Below are 19,640 nucleotides of genomic sequence, written 5' to 3'. Positions count from 1 at the left end.
TCGTAGAGTAAAAGGGTATACTAGATTCGTGCAAAAGTATGTAACAGCTAGAAGGAAGCGTTTCCGACCCCATAAAGTATATATATTCTTGATCAGGGTCACTAGCCGAGTCGATCTAGCCATGTCCGTCTGTCCGTCTGTCGGTCTGTCTGTCTGTCCGTCTGTATGAACGCTGAGATCTTAGAAACTACAAAAGCTAGAAGGTTGAGATTTCCCACACATATTCTTTGGCTTCCTACGCAGCGCAAGTTTATTTTAGCCGAGCGCCACGCCCCCTCTAACGCCCACAATCGCCCACTAACGATTTTTAAAATGGGTCCTGCGCCCACATCTTTAAAGATTTCCGACAAGTATAAATGCAATTTTGTTGTGTATATTTATACCTATCGAAATGTAGAAGACATTTTTCAAATCGGACCATTCATTAAAAAGTTATACGCAATCAAAAATTATATATCTATCTCCCTCGCACTCCCTTTAGCTGAGTTACGATTATTAGTCGGGACACCAACCCGCGTTCGCACTTCTTTTAGCTGAGTGACGGGTATTAGATAGTCGGGACAACAACCGACTATAGCGTTCTCTCTTGTTTTTAGTTCTTAGAAAATTAAAAATAAATCTCACTTAAATGAATTTGGAATGACCCTCATTCAAAATGTCAAAAAATTTGTCATTCCAATGTAGGTCAGCATCTTAATAATATTTAGTACAAAACAAGTTTTACTTTTTATTTGGTTTTAATTTATTTACAATATTATATAGTTCTTTTTAAGTCGTAAAAAAATATAAGGACATAAATGAGCCATTTTATTTGTTTTTTTCTAAAAATTAGGTTTGTACTTAAAAATTCGTAAAAATTCTTTTAAAAATCCTACTTAAATCACATGTAAGCACGTTTCGGCAATTAAACGTAATTATCTCTCAGCACGCATTCATAAAGTTGGCGACATAATTCGACATGACAGAGGTTATTCCGTAGTGTTCATTTCTGGTTTGATGGGCTTGAGACTGGGCAGCAGGTGGGTGAGGATGCTAACACATTTGTGAGTTCCTCTGGAGCTGCATGATCTCGGCAGCTGGTGGCAGGGTCATGCCTATTAATTGGGCCATGGGATATGAATCTGATCTTTGACAATACGCAGGAGGCGGTGGCAGGAGCAGTCTTCTCTGCAACTCAATTGCTGTGCTTAGCGATGCCGATGATCGTGATACTAAATATAACTTTAAAAAATAAAGTCTTTAATCACCTTTGTTTTGTGGCACGCAGTTTATATTTTTCCGGATGTACTTGAGTTAATCAGGGCAGAACTTTAATTTCCAAGAACACTTGATGTTCAAACTTAAGTAGTTAAATATGGGTAATAATGATAAAGAGTACTAATTAAAGAATCGACAAACAAATACTCAGCAAAAAGACATATAGATACTTTTAATAAATATATATTCTATATTTAGTTACAAATATTCGCAAATACATTTACTTAGTTATAGGCAATTGATTTTTTTGGCTAGTCAGAAGAGTATATTTCTGTCAACCTTACGTACTGGCATTGTTTACAAGAGCAAGGCAATAAATTGATAAAAAGACCTAAAGTCGATTTACTTGGCTATCAATACACGTGTAAATAAAATAGATTAGACAGATAGACAAGAAGAACAGTAGAGTATTAAATGGAAGAAATTGCTATATAAGCAAGGAACCTCAGTAAAAGGTTGTACTGTGAGAGAACGTCCACTTTTCAAAACATGAGAGGTAGTTTAATATTGCTTACACATTAGAGGGAAAAAACTTATAAATTAATTTATTTAAGGTTTTAACATTCTGGAAATTCTGGTAGTGCTCGCACTTCTTGTAAGTGCTACATTTTCGTCGGAAGAGGATACTACTATTGAGACCACAACAGATGGGGTCACCACTGAGGAGGTAACTACCGAGGAAGCTACCACGGAGGTTCCTACCACAACACTTCCGCCTCCAGTCCTGTGTGCTGATGGAGATTTATTTCTTCCAGCACCTGACTGTAGGCAGTACTATCAATGCCTGTACGGTGAGGGAATTTTGAAATTATGCCCTGACGGTCTCTACTGGGATCGTGAGTTGAACGTATGTGCCTGGGACCCACAGTATTGCACCGATGAGAAAAACGAAACCACCGAAGCTCCGTCCTTGAGTTGTTCCTCTGGATTGCCATTCTTGCCCTATCCGCCCGATTGTACCAAATTCATTCAGTGTGTCTACAACATTGCTATTAAACTCAGCTGCCCAAGTGGACTGTTCTGGAACCAGCCAATTCAAGCGTGTGACTATACCTGCGACAATGCAGTCGAGTTCTCTAATGATTTCCAGGTGCAATAACCGGCAATAAATAGGTAGTATTTTGTAACACACCAAAAATGTACACATGTACTAAGCAAAATAAAGAAAAAGCAATTCAACGTAATTAATTTTCAGTAGACGGCAGTTCAAATGAGTTCCTCTTAAAGATAACGGGCTTCGCAAAAAAAGATGCGATAAGACGGCGAATAAGCTTCAAATGGGGTTATAAATATGAATGCACCTAGCACAGGTATCATTTGGCCAAATGCCTCTGTAAAACTCATACGAAAATCGGTAGCGATGAGTAGCGATAATAAATCCTTTAAGGATTATAGAACTTTCGTTGTGTTAATAGTGTTACTCACGCAAATAGTGCACATAAAAGCCGAACGTAAACAAACTTTGCAAGAAAGAAGTTACCTAGTTAATATTGGTAAACCTATAAGTGATTCGTTTCGAACTGAAAAACTTAGTCGTAATCAATCAAATGAATATGATGACGGAGCACCAAAGCTAGCAGAGGCAGTTTATTTTGCGGGAAAAAATTCATTGCCGACTCATGAAGAAACTAAATCTGGGGATGGAACTACCGTAGAGAATTCAACACCCACTCCTGAAGAAACAACTAAGATCGACGATGCTACGACTGTTCCAGAAGAAACTACTACAGCTGGATCTGGGGATGGTACTACCGTAGAAGATTCAACTCCCATTCCCAGCGAAACTACAACAGCTGCCCAGGACACCACGAATGAGCCTGAAGATGCTACGACTCTTCCAGACGAAACTACTACAACAGGATCTGGGGATGGTACTACCGTAGAAGATTCAACACCCAGTCCCAACGAAACTACAACAGCTGCCCAGGACACCACGAATGAGCCTGAAGATACCACTAAGATCGACGATGCTACGACTGTTCCAGAAGAAACTACTACAGCTGGATCTGGAGATGGTACTACCGTAGAAGATTCAACTCCCATTCCCAACGAAACTACAACAGCTGCCCAGGACACAACGAATGAGCCTGAAGATGCTACGACTCTTCCAGACGAAACTACTACAACAGGATCTGGGGATGGTACTACCGTAGAAGATTCAACTCCCATTCCCAACGAAACTACAAAAGCTGCCCAGGACACCACGAATGAGCCTGAAGATACCACTAAGATCGACGATGCTACGACTGTTCCTGAAGAAACTACTACAGCTGGATCTGGGGATGGTACTACCGTAGAAGATTCAACTCCCATTCCCAACGAAACTACAACAGCTGCCCAGGACACCACGAATGAGCCTGAAGATACCACTAAGATCGACGATGCTACGACTGTTCCTGAAGAAACTACTACAGCTGGATCTGGGGATGGTACTACCGTAGAAGATTCAACTCCCATTCCCAACGAAACTACAACAGCTGCCCAGGACACCACGAATGAGCCTGAAGATACCACTAAGATCGACGATGCTACGACTGTTCCAGAAGAAACTTCTACAGCTGGATCTGGAGATGGTACTACCGTAGAAGATTCAACTCCCATTCCCAACGAAACTACAACAGCTGCCCAGGACACCACGAATGAGCCTGAAGATACCACTAAGATCGACGATGCTACGACTGTTCCTGAAGAAACTACTACAGCTGGATCTGGGGATGGTACTACCGTAGAAGATTCAACTCCCATTCCCAACGAAACTACAACAGCTGCCCAGGACACCACGAATGAGCCTGAAGATACCACTAAGATCGACGATGCTACGACTGTTCCAGACGAAACTACTACAGCTGGATCTGGGGATGGTACTACTGTAGAAGATTCAACTCCCATTCCCAACGAAACTACAACAGCAGCCCAGGACACCACGAATGAGCCTGAAGATACCACTAAGATCGACGATGCTACGACTGTTCCTGAAGAAACTACTACAGCTGGATCTGGGGATGGTACTACCGTAGAAGATTCAACTCCCATTCCCAACGAAACTACAACAGCTGCCCAGGACACCACGAATGAGCCTGAAGATACCACTAAGATCGACGATGCTACGACTGTTCCTGAAGAAACTACTACAGCTGGATCTGGGGATGGTACTACCGTAGAAGATTCAACTCCCATTCCCAACGAAACTACAACAGCTGCCCAGGACACCACGAATGAGCCTGAAGATACCACTAAGATCGACGATGCTACGACTGTTCCTGAAGAAACTACTACAGCTGGATCTGGGGATGGTACTACCGTAGAAGATTCAACTCCCATTCCCAACGAAACTACAACAGCTGCCCAGGACACCACGAATGAGCCTGAAGATACCACTAAGATCGACGATGCTACGACTGTTCCAGACGAAACTACTACAGCTGGATCTGGGGATGGTACTACTGTAGAAGATTCAACTCCCATTCCCAACGAAACTACAACAGCAGCCCAGGACACCACGAATGAGCCTGAAGATACCACTAAGATCGACGATGCTACGACTGTTCCTGAAGAAACTACTACAGCTGGATCTGGGGATGGTACTACCGTAGAAGATTCAACTCCCATTCCCAACGAAACTACAACAGCTGCCCAGGACACCACGAATGAGCCTGAAGATACCACTAAGATCGACGATGCTACGACTGTTCCAGACGAAACTACTACAGCTGGATCTGGGGATGGTACTACTGTAGAAGATTCAACTCCCATTCCCAACGAAACTACAACAGCAGCCCAGGACACCACGAATGAGCCTGAAGATACCACTAAGATCGACGATGCTACGACTGTTCCTGAAGAAACTACTACAGCTGGATCTGGGGATGGTACTACCGTAGAAGATTCAACTCCCATTCCCAACGAAACTACAACAGCTGCCCAGGACACCACGAATGAGCCTGAAGATACCACTAAGATCGACGATGCTACGACTGTTCCTGAAGAAACTACTACAGCTGGATCTGGGGATGGTACTACCGTAGAAGATTCAACTCCCATTCCCAACGAAACTACAACAGCTGCCCAGGACACCACGAATGAGCCTGAAGATACCACTAAGATCGACGATGCTACGACTGTTCCTGAAGAAACTACTACAGCTGGATCTGGGGATGGTACTACCGTAGAAGATTCAACTCCCATTCCCAACGAAACTACAACAGCTGCCCAGGACACCACGAATGAGCCTGAAGATACCACTAAGATCGACGATGCTACGACTGTTCCTGAAGAAACTACTACAGCTGGATCTGGGGATGGTAGTACCGTAGAAGATTCAACACCCACTCCCGACGAAACTACAACAGCTGCCCAGGACACCACGAATGAGCCTGAAGATACCACTAAGATCGACGATGCTACGACTGTTCCTGAAGAAACTACTACAGCTGGATCTGGGGATGGTACTACCGTAGAAGATTCAACTCCCATTCCCAACGAAACTACAACAGCTGCCCAGGACACCACGAATGAGCCTGAAGATACCACTAAGATCGACGATGCTACGACTGTTCCAGACGAAACTACTACAGCTGGATCTGGGGATGGTACTACTGTAGAAGATTCAACTCCCATTCCCAACGAAACTACAACAGCAGCCCAGGACACCACGAATGAGCCTGAAGATACCACTAAGATCGACGATGCTACGACTGTTCCTGAAGAAACTACTACAGCTGGATCTGGGGATGGTACTACCGTAGAAGATTCAACTCCCATTCCCAACGAAACTACAACAGCTGCCCAGGACACCACGAATGAGCCTGAAGATACCACTAAGATCGACGATGCTACGACTGTTCCTGAAGAAACTACTACAGCTGGATCTGGGGATGGTACTACCGTAGAAGATTCAACTCCCATTCCCAACGAAACTACAACAGCTGCCCAGGACACCACGAATGAGCCTGAAGATACCACTAAGATCGACGATGCTACGACTGTTCCTGAAGAAACTACTACAGCTGGATCTGGGGATGGTACTACCGTAGAAGATTCAACTCCCATTCCCAACGAAACTACAACAGCTGCCCAGGACACCACGAATGAGCCTGAAGATACCACTAAGATCGACGATGCTACGACTGTTCCTGAAGAAACTACTACAGCTGGATCTGGGGATGGTAGTACCGTAGAAGATTCAACACCCACTCCCGACGAAACTACAACAGCTGCCCAGGACACCACGAATGAGCCTGAAGATACCACTAAGATCGACGATGCTACGACTGTTCCTGAAGAAACTACTACAGCTGGATCTGGGGATGGTACTACCGTAGAAGATTCAACTCCCATTCCCAACGAAACTACAACAGCTGCCCAGGACACAACAAGTGAGCCTGAAGATACCACTAAGATCGACGATGCTACGACTGTTCCTGAAGAAACTACTACAGCTGGATCTGGGGATGGTAGTACCGTAGAAGATTCAACACCCACTCCCGACGAAACTACAACAGCTGCCCAGGACACAACAAGTGAGCCTGAAGATACCACTAAGATCGACGATGCTACGACTGTTCCTGAAGAAACTACTACAGCTGGATCTGGGGATGGTACTACCGTAGAAGATTCAACTCCCATTCCCAACGAAACTACAACAGCTGCCCAGGACACAACAAGTGAGCCTGAAGATACCACTAAGATCGACGATGCTACGACTCTTCCAGACGAAACTACTACAGCTGGATCTGGGGATGGTACTACCGTAGAAGATTCAACTCCCATTCCCAACGAAACTACAACAGCTGCCCAGGACACAACGAATGAGCCTGAGGATACCACTAAGATCGACGATGCTACGACTCTTCCAGGCGAAACCACTACACCTGGATCTGGGGATGGTACTACCGTAGAAGATTCAACTCCCATTCCCAACGAAACTACAACAGCTGCCCAGGACACAACGAATGAGCCTGAAGATACCACTAAGATCGACGATGCTACGACTCTTCCAGACGAAACTACTACAGCTGGATCTGGGGATGGTACTACCGTAGAAGATTCAACTCCCATTCCCATCGAAACTACAACAGCTGCCCAGGACACCACGAATGAGTCTGAAGATACCACTAAGATCGACGATGCTACGACTGTTCCAGAAGAAACTACTACAGCTGGATCTGGGGATGGTACTACCGTAGAAGATTCAACTCCCATTCCCAACGAAACTACAACAGCTGCCCAGGACACCACGAATGAGCCTGAAGATACCACTAAAATCGACGATGCTACGACTGTTCCAGAAGAAACTACTACAGCTGGATCTGGGGATGGTACTACCGTAGAAGATTCAACTCCCATTCCCAACGAAACTACAACAGCTGCCCAGGACACAACGAATGAGCCTGAAGATACCACTAAGATCGACGATGCTACGACTGTTCCAGAAGAAACTACTACAGCTGGATCTGGGGATGGTACTACCGTAGAAGATTCAACTCCCATTCCCAACGAAACTACAACAGCTGCCCAGGACACCACGAATGAGCCTGAAGATACCACTAAGATCGACGATGCTACGACTCTTCCAGACGAAACCACTACACCTGGATCTGGGAATGGAACTACCGTAGAAACTACAACAGCTGCCCAGGACAAAACGAATGAGCCTGAAGATACCACTAAGATCGACGAAGCTACGACTCTTCCAGACGAATCTACCACACCAGGATCTGGGGATGACTCTTCAACTGTTCCAAACGAAACTTCTACAGCTACACCCAAAGACAGCACAACGACATCTGAAGGAAGTACTACTATTAGTCAGACTACGACTAATACTCCGGAAGACAGCTCAACGGTAGACAGTTCTACAAAACATCCTGTTGAAAGCAGCACTTCTGGACAAGATACCACTGAAAAGCCGGAAGAAAATACTACTCCCGGACTGGATCCTACATACAAACCTGGAGAAAGTACCACAATAGAGGATTCCACGTCGACTCCAGATACAAGTAGTTCGACACCGTCTATTCCGAGTTCACCAAGCACTGGAATCTCAACAACTTCTATTCCTGACGTTACCACTTCAACTTTATCACCGCCGGATTGCAGTAGCGGCGCTGAATATTTACCCCATCAAACAAATTGCCAACAATTTATTCACTGTAGTAATGGAATCCCGTATATTAAGAATTGTCCACCTACTCTTTATTGGGACTACCAGAACTTATACTGCAGTCTAGATGCAAATGTTTGCTACAACGATGAAGAAAATAAGAGACCTGAGGAAAAAGTTTGCGGCCCCGGTGATGATTATCTTGCACACCCAAGCGACTGTACAAAATTTATTCAATGTGGTAACGGACAGGCATTTGAGAAAAAATGTCCCGATACTCTCTATTGGAACCAGGCCATAAAAAGCTGTGATTGGTCAAATGTGAACTGCAAATAGGTACAAGCCAAAGAGTCGAAGGTTTTCACATAAGAGTAAGTTTTATTTTATTATCATAAATGATTTAATACTCATGTATTCCTCACAAAATCGTTGCAGGTGCATTCTTCGTTAGACCTTCCATAGAAAATATTAAGTCCTTGGAATTAATAAAAAGATATGTGAAATAAATAGTATGGTTACTATAAATGTATTTATTCTTTTAGGATTACGTTCTGTTTATAAATCAAATTATTTAAACGCTTTAAAAAAACACGAAGACATTTGATGTAGCAAATAAAAAAAAACACACAAATGCAGAATCGTTTCAATTTCATTATGTTTTTTAAGATGTTCTAAATAGATTTGCTTTTTGGATGCATGAAAATGTATTTCAATAGGCTTAGGCGCTTTGGTACTTTATAATACCCTATTAACGGAGGAATAAAAGGTATTCGCCAATTAACAAAAAGGCGTCACAAAATATGAGACAAAACTCTTTTTACCTTAAAAGAGGATACAAGAAAGATATTATTTATTTTTAATATAGTAATAAATACGTGGTATGCCTAACCAGTGGGTATTCTTTAGCCCAAATACTTGTTTCTTAAAAACTATTAGGCTTTTTTGTAGATCTTATCAATCTAGGTTTCAATTAAAAATATTACTAGCCTTGAAACACACCCCATACAGACGATGGGCCTTAAAAAATGAAAATTTAACGCATGAGTTCAATTTAAACACATGGCTTCATAGAAGCTTTCAGCAGATAAGGCAATATAGCCGAACCGAACTCAACATTGAATGGGGGCTTGTAGAAGCTGCTCTATATATAGATATGACGATGGACAGTCTAACCAGAATGCTAGAGCAAATTTTTGGTCTCAAAGGTTATCAAAGTAAATTACTTCCGCCAATTTTTGATTTGTGAAAACAAATAAGTGGCTTGGGAAATCGAAACCAAAATGGATTAGCCAGTTCACCAGACGCAAAGAGCCCACAGCAAGCCGAGTAAATGAGTCGGGGGCAGGGACACACTTGAAAATGTAGCCAAGAGACGACATACAATTGCGTATCTTTATATGCTAATAAATGCCAGCACATTTCCTTAAAATGGGTCAAAAGAGTCCCCCATCCGTTGGCGAAGACTGCGATGTTGTAATGCCCCCAGAAACTCATTTGTCGAAGGGGACGTCAGCGCGACCAAGTGATCGATTGACACGATCAAAGCGCTGATACGTAATGGAATAGACACTCGAATGAATGGCACTGGCGACGAGCTCCCAGCTCCAAGCTCGGTGCTCTAAGTGCCCCGATCCGACTCACAGATACCAGCACTCTGTGCTGGTGTGAATCCTACATAAATATTCATGCTGCTGCCGGCTAAATGCAAATGTATTGGAAATTGCTCGCCTTCAATGGATTTGAGTTCTGAGTTCTGCTCAAGCTCTAGAGTTTTGATGCGCGGACAGTCCAACGTTATTCGCAATCCAGCAGTTGTCGCGATCGGAAGCAAATCGGAAAATCTCCCTGGGAATCCTAAAGCACACAGGCGAAGAAGTATGTGAAAGGACTCAACCGAACAACACCCCCTAGATTTGTGGATAAAGGATCAAAAAGAATTAAACTTAAATATCCAACACCCTCAGAGAGTATCTACAATTTGAACTGTGAACTGCTCGAAAAGCTACAACGCGTTTTATATAATTTAAATTGTTGCTTAAAATGTTGTGAAGTGAAATTATATGGCAAATATAAAAAAATTACTTAAAATCAAGAAAGCTACATGGAGCAAATATTAATTATTTATTAATTATTTATTTCCAAGGACGAATAAGTTTTATTTTTAAAAACTAGTCAGTTTAATTTTGAAAAAAAATGTGTTAAACCCCAAAAAGTGTAAATTACTAAAATTAGAAGCAAGGACAATTTCCATTTGATCTTGTTGCCAAGCAAAGGTTCAAGGACGGAAGCACTTATTTTCGAAAATAATAATAAAAAACTAATCAGTTCAAGTGATTACATCATTTCTAAAACTGAAATACAACTCAAGATCGATTGCTTTTTTGGCATCTAACAGCATCGTGCGTGCTCATTTGAAAGAAAAGTGATAACCCCTGAAAGTGACAGACAAGAAAACAGAGAGAAGGAGTATAAACTAATAATAACACGCATGTATATAATGTGTTGATAATACAATTTAATTTCATCCTACAGTTTGCTGGTTGTGTTGCGACGACGTCGACTCATTTCAATTGGATTCAGAGTTTAATTTATTGAAATGTTGCCCTTTCGCTTGGGCCTGCTACTTGGCGCTCTGCTTTTCGTGGCAAGCGCAAATGGAGCTGCCATCGTAAGTTTTCTAGTTCTCAATGAACACCAAGAATTTGCGCCCGTGTGTTTGCCTGTGTGGCTGCCTGAATGGAACTAGAGTAGTTCAATGTAAATGAACCCGGTTCGAATAGAAGGCGATAAGACCTAATTTGACCAAGGTCAGTTTCAAAAGCAGCATCAAATTGGGGACACTTGCAGACACATGTCGCGTGCTTAACGATTGGACTGACATTAGCATTGAACTTAAATCGTTTCAATAACTTTTAGGAAAATGTGCTAGCAAATGAGGATGAGGCTTCAGGCCTGATTGACTTGCAGAGGGAGAAAAGAAGCGGCAGAGGCTAGTAAGTAGTTTTGTGAATATTTGTGGGAGTCGAAAAGTAAAAACAATCCAAACCAGTTCAAGGGGACAAACGCAGTCTCAGTACTTAAATTTCGGTAAACCCGAACAGGATGGAAAGGCCGAGGCGGAGGCCAATGAAAGTGGTTCGCGCTCAACTGTCTGTAAGTCTGGTGATCAAAGGCTTCTGTAATCAACCTATTGATCAACCTCAAACTCTTTCAGCTGGCACTCATGGAATGGGTCAGGCCCAGAGTCAGTTCTCATCCGGAGACTGCAACGGATGTGCTGGCTACCAAACGGAATACCCTTCCTCCGGAAGAATTCTGGATGCTAGCGGTTCCGGTGGAGACGGCCGACCCGGTTCTATTATCAGCTTACCCGGTTCAGGTAAGATGATAACAGCTATTTTATGATTAATACCAAAGCATGCAAATAACTGTTGACCGTTTTTTCCTTACGCTCTACTCCCGAGAACAACCGAAAAATAGCATGTCCCTTCGTTCTCTCTCTGCGCAGCAGACTTCGTTTCCTTTCGTTTTGGTTTTCTGTTGAACCCGTTACGTTTTTGTACGAACAATTAATCGGTTGCTCTCTGATTTATTGCTCAAAGTCTGAGAGAAAAACAGTTATTTGGGGACCGCACGAATCGGTCAACAGTTATTTGCGAGCTATGATTAATACTTGTCTTAATCCTATTTCGAACACAGGTACCCAAGGAGGATTGGGTGGGCAAGCAGGAATCGGTGGTCAACCAGGAATCGGTGGACAGCCAGGAATTGGTGGACAGCCAGGAATTGGTGGACAGCCAGGACTCGGCGGAAGACAACCAGGATTTGGAACACAACCAGGAGTTGGAGGGTCAACAGATAGACAGCCTGGTGATGGAAGCCTATCTGGACCTGGCGCACAGACAGGTGTCGGAGGCGGGCAACCTGGATATGGAAGCCAGCCAGGAGTTGGTGGAAGTCAGCCTGGATACGGAGCTCAGCCAGGAGCTGGAGGACAAGTTGGTGCTGGACAACCCGGATATGGAACTCAATCTGGAGTTGGTGGATCGCCAGGAATTAGCGGTGGCCAGCCTGGACAACAAGGAGTAGGTGGAGTAGGAGGTTCCCCGGGATATGGAACACAGCCAGGAGGTGGAGGAAGCCAAACCGGAATTAGTGGAGTTCCTGGAGCTCAACCTGGAATAGGTAGACAACCAGGATACGGAACCGGAAGTCAGCCTGGAGTAGGAGGTGCCCCAGGATATGGCACACAGCCAGGAATTGGTGGACAGACAGGTGTCGGCGGAGGACAACCAGGATATGGATCTCAACCTACAGTCGGTGGACAGACAGGAGTTGGAAGCGGACAACCAGGATACGGATCTCAGCCTGGTTATGGAAGTCAGCCAGGAGCAGGCGGACAAACAGGATACGGAACTCAACCTGGAGTTGGTGGACAGACAGGATATGGAAATCAACCTGGTGCTGGTGGACAGACAGGTGTCGGTGGTACACAACCTGGTGTTGGTGGACAGACAGGTGTCGGAGGTGGACAACCAGGATTCGGAACTCAGCCAGGTGCTGGTGGACAGCCAGGAACCGGACAACAACAGCCCGGATATGGACCGCAATCTGGTGTTGGTGGACAGACAGGATTCGGAAGTCAGCCTGGCATTGGTGGACAGACAGGATATGGAACACAGCCAGGAGCAGGCGGACAGGCAGGTGTCGGAAGCGGACAACCAGGATACGGAACTCAGCCAGGTCAACAAGGCTATGGAACTCAACCAGGTGTTGGTGGACAGACAGGTGTCGGTGGCGGACAACCAGGATTCGGAACTCAGCCAGGAGTTGGTGGACAGCCAGGAAGCGGACAACCCGGATACGGTACTCAGCCTGGAGTTGGCGGACAGACAGGATATGGAACTCAGCCAGGTCAACAGGGCTATGGAACTCAGCCTGGAGTTGGTGGACAGACAGGATATGGAACTCAGCCAGGAGCAGGAGGACAGACAGGTGTCGGAAGCGGACAGCCAGGATACGGAACTCAACCTGGTGCTGGTGGACAGACAGGAGTTGGTGGATCGCAAGGATACGGAGGTCAGCCTGGAGTTAGTGGATCTCCTGGTTACGGATCTCAACCTGGACTTGGTGGACAGTCAGGAGTCAGTGGAGGACAACCTGGATATGGATCTCAGCCAGGAGTTGGAGGACAATCTGGATATGGACAACCAGGAGTTGGGCAATCAGGAATTGGTGGCCCTCAGCCAGGATACGGAGGACAGACAGGAGCAGGAGTTGGTCAACCCGGACAGACTGGAATTGGTGGCCCACAGGCCGGATTTTTAACTCAACCAGGATATGGAACTATCAGTGGACAGCCTGGATTTGGACAGCCCGGATACGGAAGCCAGAGTGGCGTAAGCGGATCGCCAGGATATGGAACTCAGCCAGGCTATGGAACTCAGTCAGGATTTGGAGGACAACCTGGATATGGAAGTCAACCAGGTGAGTTTTGTTAAGTTTTACTTAATTTAATTACCTAATTTAAAGCAATTACTTGTCATTTGTCAGTTATCAACTGCATATGGAAGGCGACAACCACTTTTTTAAAAAGTTGAGAAGCCGGAAAAAAATAGTTATACCCGTTACTCGTAGAGTAAGCGTTTCCGACCCTATAATGTATATATATTCTTGATCAGGGTCCCTAGCCGAGTCGATATAGCCATGTCCGTCTGTCTGTCCGTATGAACGCTGAGATCTCGGAAACTACAAAAGCTAGAAGGTTGAGATTTCCCACACATATTCTTGGGCTTCCTACGCAGCGCAAGTTTATTTCAGCCGAGCGCCACGCCCCCTCTTACACCCACAATCGCCCACTAACGATTTTAAAACTTGTCTGGCGCCCACACTTTTAAAGATTTCCAAGAAGTATAAATGCAATTTTGTTGTATTTATTTATACCTATCGAAATGTAGAAGACATTTTTCAAATCGGACTATTCATTAAAAAGTTATACGCATTCAAAATTGTTAATATATATCTATCTCCCTCGCACTCCCTTTAGCTGAGTGACGGGTATTAGATAGTCGGGACACCAACCCAAATACAGCGTTCGCACTCCCTTTAGCTGAGTGACGGGTATTAGATAGTCGGGACACCAACCGGAATATAGCGTTCTCTCTTGATTTTTAAATAAAATACCTTGGAATTGAGTCTCCTTAGAGATTTTTTTCTCAAAAAACGGGGACAAATCCCCCATTGAGCTAACCTTTGCGGTCAGAACAGAACAGAACGTGATGGCTGCGGCCGTGAAATTCTAATCCTCTTTACACTTACATTCGCTAAACAGGGACAGTGGGGCAAATACTATCAATTTTCTGGGCTTTCATTTTATCAAATAAAAGGGAATAATATCAATAATAATATCAATAATAATATCGAGAAATATCACTCACCAAGACTGGGGGATCCATCGACGAAAGCGCTTCCGTGAGGTGGTCCTGAAACGCTGTAAAAAGGATTCTATTATGTTTTTACACTTTATTTCACATAAAAAAATTGTCCCGAGTCGCCGGGCAGAAAATCACTCAAAACGAATAAAAAAAAATCACTCAAACCTTCTCCGTTCTGCCTTATTGCCCTCTTTCATCATCGTTATTTCTTTCGCACAACTAGGATATGGCACACAGCCAGGAGTTGGTGGAACTCAGCCCGGATACGGAACTCAGCCTGGACAAGGAGGACAACCAGGCTATGGAACTCAACCTGGAGTTGGACAATCATTAATAAGCGGTGGACAGCCTGGACAACAAGGAGTAGGTGGCGTCCAACCAGGATACGAAACCGGAAGCCAACCAGGAGTAGGAGGACAACCAGGATATGGAACTCAGCAGGGAGTTGGAGGACTACAAGGAGTTGGTGGTGGCCAATACGGAAGTCAACCAGGAACTGGTGTTGCTCAGCCCGGATTCGGAAGAGGAACTCAAGCCGGAACTATAGGACAACAGCCCGGATATGGACCGCAATCTGGTGTTGGTGGACAGACAGGATACGGAACTCAGCCGGGAGTAGGCGGACCATCAGGATATGGAACGCAGCCTGGACAGCCAGGTTATGGTACTCAGCCTGGAGGTGGTGGACAGACGGGAGTCAGTGGCGGACAACCAGGATACGGTACTCAGCCAGGTCAACAGGGCTATGGAACTCAACCAGGTGTTGGTGGACAGACAGGTGTCGGTGGCGGACAACCAGGATTCGGAACTCAGCCAGGTGTTGGTGGACAGACAGGATATGGAACACAGCCAGGTGCTGGTGGACAGCCGGGAAGCGGACAACCGGGATACGGAAGTCAGCCTGGCGGACAGACAGGATATGGAACTCAACCTGGTGCTGGTGGACAGGCAGGTGTTGGTGGTACACAACCTGGAGCAGGTGGATTGCCAGGATATGGAGCTCAACCTGGTGTTGGTGGACAACCAGGATACGGTACTCAGCCAGGTCAACAGGGCTATGGAACTCAACCAGGTGTTGGTGGCGGACAGCCAGGATTCGGAACTCAGCCAGGTGTTGGTGGACAGACAGGATATGGAACACAGCCAGGAGCAGGCGGACAGGCAGGTGTCGGAAGCGGACAACCAGGATATGGTACTCAGCCTGGAGTAGGTGGATTGCCAGGATATGGTACACAACCTGGTGTTGGTGGACAGACAGGAATCGGTGGCGGACAACCGGGATATGGAACTCAGCCAGGTGTTGGTGGACAGACAGGATATGGAACTCAGCCAGGTCAACCAGGCTATGGAACTCAACCAGGAGCAGGTGGACAGGCAGGTGTCGGTGGTACACAACCTGGAGTAGGTGGATTACCAGGATATGGTACTCAACCTGGTGTTGGTGGAGAGACAGGAGTTGGTGGCGGACAACCGGGATATGGAACTCAACCTGGTGCAGGTGGACAGCCAGGTGTCGGAGGTGGACAACCGGGAGTAGGTGGATCTCCAGGATACGGAATTCAGCCAGGTGCTGGTGGACAGCCAGGAAGCGGACAACCGGGATACGGAGTTCAGCCTGGACTTGGTGGAACGACTGGCGCTGGAGTGGGTCAACTAGGACCTTCTACCCGGTACACAGATGGCACCGGAGTTGCTCCTGGTGGTGTTGGAGGCGCTGGTGCAGTTGGTAAGTAGCTAGCTAAGTGTGAAGGTCTTGGCCAACAGTTATAAAAAATTGAATTTTCAGTTCCTGCCGGCGGCACTGGTGGAGCCGACGATGCCTACTCCCAAGCGGAGTCGACTATTGGCGACGGACAGGCATCGGCAAGTGCCCAGGGCAAGAAGAATGGAGGCACGGCCAAGACCCAGGTGTCCGGAACCTACAGCTCGGGCGGAACCTTCAGTGCCAGTGCGATGACCTCGGATGCGGATCGGGCGGCCAGTGCCCAGGTGACCGGGAATGCCGATGGTGCCGTGAGTCAGTCGCAGGGATCAGGAGGTCCTGCCCAGTCGCAGGCCCAGGTGCAGGTGGCCAAGGACGGCGGCACCAAGGCCTCGTCGCAGAGCGGAGGCATCATTCAGCAAAGTCAGAGCGAGGTGCATGCCAATGACAAGGGCGGCCTGGCGGACGCCCAGTCGAGTGGACCGGGACAAACGTCATCCCAGGCTCAGATCGGTTTCCGACCCGGCCAGGAAACCAATCCCCCAGCGGCCAATGGCGGCGGCCAGGCCTCGTCCTCATCGGGCACCCACTCCAGTCAGAGTAGCTCGCAGATTCACGGAACCTCCAGGTACTGTACTACTTACATTGGTGGTTTTGCGAAGGGTCTTATAATGGGTTTCGCATTTCAGCTTTGGCGTTTCGTACCATGGAGCTGCCCAGTCGGCGTCGGGAACCAAGGAGCAGGTGGCCACCTACAGGGAACAAAATCGGGAGCTCTTCAACACCATCAGTCAGTTTGGCAACAATGGCAATGCGTGAGTAATTTCCCAAGATTGTAAATATAAATAAATCAATATAGGAGACTATACCCTTTAGGGGAAAACATTTTTAAAATATGTTTGAATATTTTTTGAACAAGTATGTGTTTGTTTTTCTAGTTTTTAATTTTTCTTTAAGCAAGTAATTTTTATTCTGATAATATCACTGTCAAACCTTTTAGCTTCTTATGGGTAAACAAAGCTTATTTATATTTTTATAATTTGTAAGTGAATAAATCTTACAAAACAACTAAAAACTTCTTATTTTAAAGAGGAATATGTGTTCTTGTAAGTTTTTCTTGTTTTCTATATGTGACACGTGTTCTGAAGCAGTAATGCTTTATTGTTTTGTTGTTTCAATATTGTGTTACAAGTTATACAAAATTGTTAATCGCCATTCTGTTCTGTATTTCATGTTATTTGTTCATATTTGCACTTTACGTTTTATAGCCATTAAATTGGTTGATCAATGTAATAAATTCTAGGTGCCTAACTAAAAAAAAAAAAAAAAAAAAAAAAAAATTAATTTTATTTTTTCATATTTTTCTTCAATTTTCAGAGTTACTGATCGCGCTGATCCTGTCTACAGTGGACCTGCGCTCACTGATGAATCCGACCGGGTGCCAGAAGCCCAGCTGAAATCGAACAAACCAAAGGAGGAGGCTGAGCAGGCGCAGAGGAAGCCGGACCAGCCGGAGCCCGTTCAGTACGAGGACGAGGACGAAACCGATCCCGATGAATACGATGAGGATGAGTACTACAACGAGAAGCCGGTCAAGCTAGAGGAGAGCCCCAAGTCGGCGAGCATTGTCAAGCAACCGGAGCCAACTGCAAAGCCTCTGGCCTACCAACAGTCGTCGCCCTCGCAAAGTCAAAAGGCCGTCGTGGTTCCCGGAACAGGTGATAAGTTTCAATTAGTTCAAAAGCAGAACGGTAAGACCGTTACCCATACCGAAGCCTCGACCACCGAGGCCGTACCACCGGGATTCCGAGGCACCGTCAATGTGGAGAAGAAGTTCCACACCAAGGCCCTGGAGCTGCGCACTCCCAAGGCGGTGGAGATCACTCCCGATACGAACGAAGCGGGCCCGGTTCGAGGTGACAAGCCGATTCTACGGGCTCCCGACAGCTATGTCACCGTCACCAAGTCGGTGACCGGCAGCATGGACAACAGCAAGAATCCCCCGCAGGAGAACAAGAACTTCCAGTCGACTTACTATACCAAGTCCTCGACCTGTGGCTACTTCACCTTCTCGTGCAACATCGTCTACGGTGCCAACGGAAGGAGCAAAATCTGCCGGCCCAAGGCGCCCACCAATGGCAAATGCTAAGGGAACACTTTATAAATCCTCTAACGCCAACCCTATTATAGTAGATCAGTTCCAAAGGGGCTCAATTGTAGAAGAGCTTAGCCAAGTGCCACCTACAAACACCTATTTGTATTTTGATGCAGCTTGATCCTAAGCATTTAAGTGTTTTTTCGCAAGTAATTCTAGAGTTTCACTGCCATATCTTAAATATTCGTACGATTTGCAACTGTAATTAATATTTAATAACAAATCACAAAAAAACAGAGTTCGAGTTTAATTTCTTTATTTCAATCTGGTATTCTCGGAACATTAAACACATGTTTTATCGCAGGTAAGTAGGTGGGAGTTCCAAAAGAGATACTGCGGACATGTCTTCACAAAGGGCAGATAATCGCACTGTATGAAGCGGGTGCAGTCACCCGGGTAAGCAATCAGCTGGCCGAGCTTTTTGTCACAAGCTTCGGAGAGATTGTAATGTTCTGGTTCTTTGACCGCCGCCGGAATGGGTTTACTCCAATTCGGCAGCGGATTGATGGAGGAACAGCCAGCGGTGGCCTGCAGATCGCATCGTTGGAGCTGCGAGTTCCAATGAAATCCCGGAGGACAGCTCAGTAAACGGGTCTCATAGAATCGATAGCAGTCGTTAGGAATGGACTCTCTAACCACAGTTTGTGCCAGGCAAAATCCAGAGAACAACCCACATAGTGAGATGGTCAGCAAATATTGGTTTACCACTGATAAATATCATGAATGTTAAATTGATACTACAAAATATTATTATTCTTACTTTTTATTAATCCTAGCAAAGTCCCTCGATCATTTGAGATACGCACACCAATCGTCTGGGGGTTTTTATATCGTTGCTAAGAAAATACGCATTATTGACAAATTGATAACGCGTCTTAAGTTTCAGTAGCCTTTTAGTTATTAGCTTTTCATATCGCTTCTGTCCTTGAAACACGATAAGCTTGTCCGGTCAAGTGGTAGAGAAATTAAAGCGTAAGAGTAATAAGAACT

The 19,640-nt window shown here is 45.4% G+C and overlaps 4 protein-coding genes across 6 annotated transcripts; 3 read left to right on the top strand and 1 right to left on the bottom strand.

The window, feature by feature from the left end:
- Positions 1 to 1,676: 1,676 nt before the first annotated feature.
- Positions 1,677 to 2,441, top strand: LOC108064831 (peritrophin-1). The gene is made up of 2 exons (XM_044395818.2): positions 1,677 to 1,753; positions 1,812 to 2,441. The coding sequence occupies exons 1-2, from the start codon at positions 1,747 to 1,749 to the stop codon at positions 2,354 to 2,356; spliced, it is 552 nt and encodes a 183-aa protein (XP_044251753.2). The 5' UTR covers positions 1,677 to 1,746; the 3' UTR covers positions 2,357 to 2,441.
- A 107-nt stretch (positions 2,442 to 2,548) lies between these two features.
- Positions 2,549 to 8,977, top strand: Muc68E (Mucin 68E). Its single transcript, XM_070214488.1, has 4 exons — positions 2,549 to 7,788; positions 8,032 to 8,163; positions 8,218 to 8,730; positions 8,795 to 8,977. The coding sequence occupies exons 1-3, from the start codon at positions 2,549 to 2,551 to the stop codon at positions 8,693 to 8,695; spliced, it is 5,850 nt and encodes a 1,949-aa protein (XP_070070589.1). The 3' UTR covers positions 8,696 to 8,730; positions 8,795 to 8,977.
- A 1,170-nt stretch (positions 8,978 to 10,147) lies between these two features.
- On the top strand, positions 10,148 to 18,888 carry prc (pericardin). Of its 3 annotated transcripts, none has more exons than XM_070215239.1 (12): positions 10,148 to 10,234; positions 10,892 to 11,027; positions 11,276 to 11,352; positions 11,409 to 11,512; positions 11,574 to 11,738; positions 12,059 to 13,846; positions 15,017 to 15,571; positions 15,629 to 15,772; positions 16,004 to 16,519; positions 16,580 to 17,123; positions 17,185 to 17,310; positions 17,873 to 18,888. In XM_070215239.1, exons 2-12 carry the CDS (start codon positions 10,956 to 10,958, stop codon positions 18,642 to 18,644), a joined length of 4,863 nt encoding a protein of 1,620 aa, XP_070071340.1. In that variant the 5' UTR covers positions 10,148 to 10,234; positions 10,892 to 10,955; the 3' UTR covers positions 18,645 to 18,888. The 3 variants fall into 3 exon arrangements, with proteins under 3 accessions (XP_070071340.1, XP_070071339.1, XP_070071338.1); XM_070215238.1 differs by having other exon boundaries at positions 15,629 to 15,802; positions 15,905 to 16,519; XM_070215237.1 differs by having other exon boundaries at positions 15,629 to 16,519.
- Positions 18,881 to 19,502, bottom strand: LOC108064832 (uncharacterized). Its single transcript, XM_070214487.1, has 2 exons — positions 19,499 to 19,502; positions 18,881 to 19,357 (listed from the first exon to the last, which is right to left on the bottom strand). The coding sequence occupies exons 1-2, from the start codon at positions 19,500 to 19,502 to the stop codon at positions 18,933 to 18,935; spliced, it is 429 nt and encodes a 142-aa protein (XP_070070588.1). The 3' UTR covers positions 18,881 to 18,932.
- Between the last annotated feature and the right edge of the window lie 138 nt (positions 19,503 to 19,640).

Source organism: Drosophila takahashii, chromosome 3L, assembly GCF_030179915.1.
Source record: "Drosophila takahashii strain IR98-3 E-12201 chromosome 3L, DtakHiC1v2, whole genome shotgun sequence".
In the NCBI taxonomy this organism is placed as follows: domain Eukaryota; kingdom Metazoa; phylum Arthropoda; class Insecta; order Diptera; family Drosophilidae; genus Drosophila; species Drosophila takahashii.
The sequence above is the reverse complement of the archived record's forward strand: the minus strand, read 5'-3'. Positions and strand labels throughout refer to the sequence as shown.

What these genes read in the sequence shown, in the direction of transcription:
- Muc68E (XM_070214488.1), top strand. Translation starts at nt 2,549, where the DNA reads ATGAATGCACCTAGCACAGGTATCATTTGGCCAAATGCCTCTGTAAAA. An exon ending in GCCCAGGACACCACGAATGA is followed by an intron (nt 7,789 to 8,031) that starts GCCTGAAGATAC and finishes ACCCAAAGACAG; the next exon opens with CACAACGACATCTGAAGGAA. An exon ending in GGACAAGATACCACTGAAAA is followed by an intron (nt 8,164 to 8,217) that starts GCCGGAAGAAAA and finishes ACCTGGAGAAAG; the next exon opens with TACCACAATAGAGGATTCCA.
- prc (XM_070215237.1), top strand. Translation starts at nt 10,956, where the DNA reads ATGTTGCCCTTTCGCTTGGGCCTGCTACTTGGCGCTCTGCTTTTCGTG. An exon ending in TGGATATGGAAGTCAACCAG is followed by an intron (nt 13,847 to 15,016) that starts GTGAGTTTTGTT and finishes TCGCACAACTAG; the next exon opens with GATATGGCACACAGCCAGGA. An exon ending in TTTGGCAACAATGGCAATGC is followed by an intron (nt 17,311 to 17,872) that starts GTGAGTAATTTC and finishes TTCAATTTTCAG; the next exon opens with AGTTACTGATCGCGCTGATC.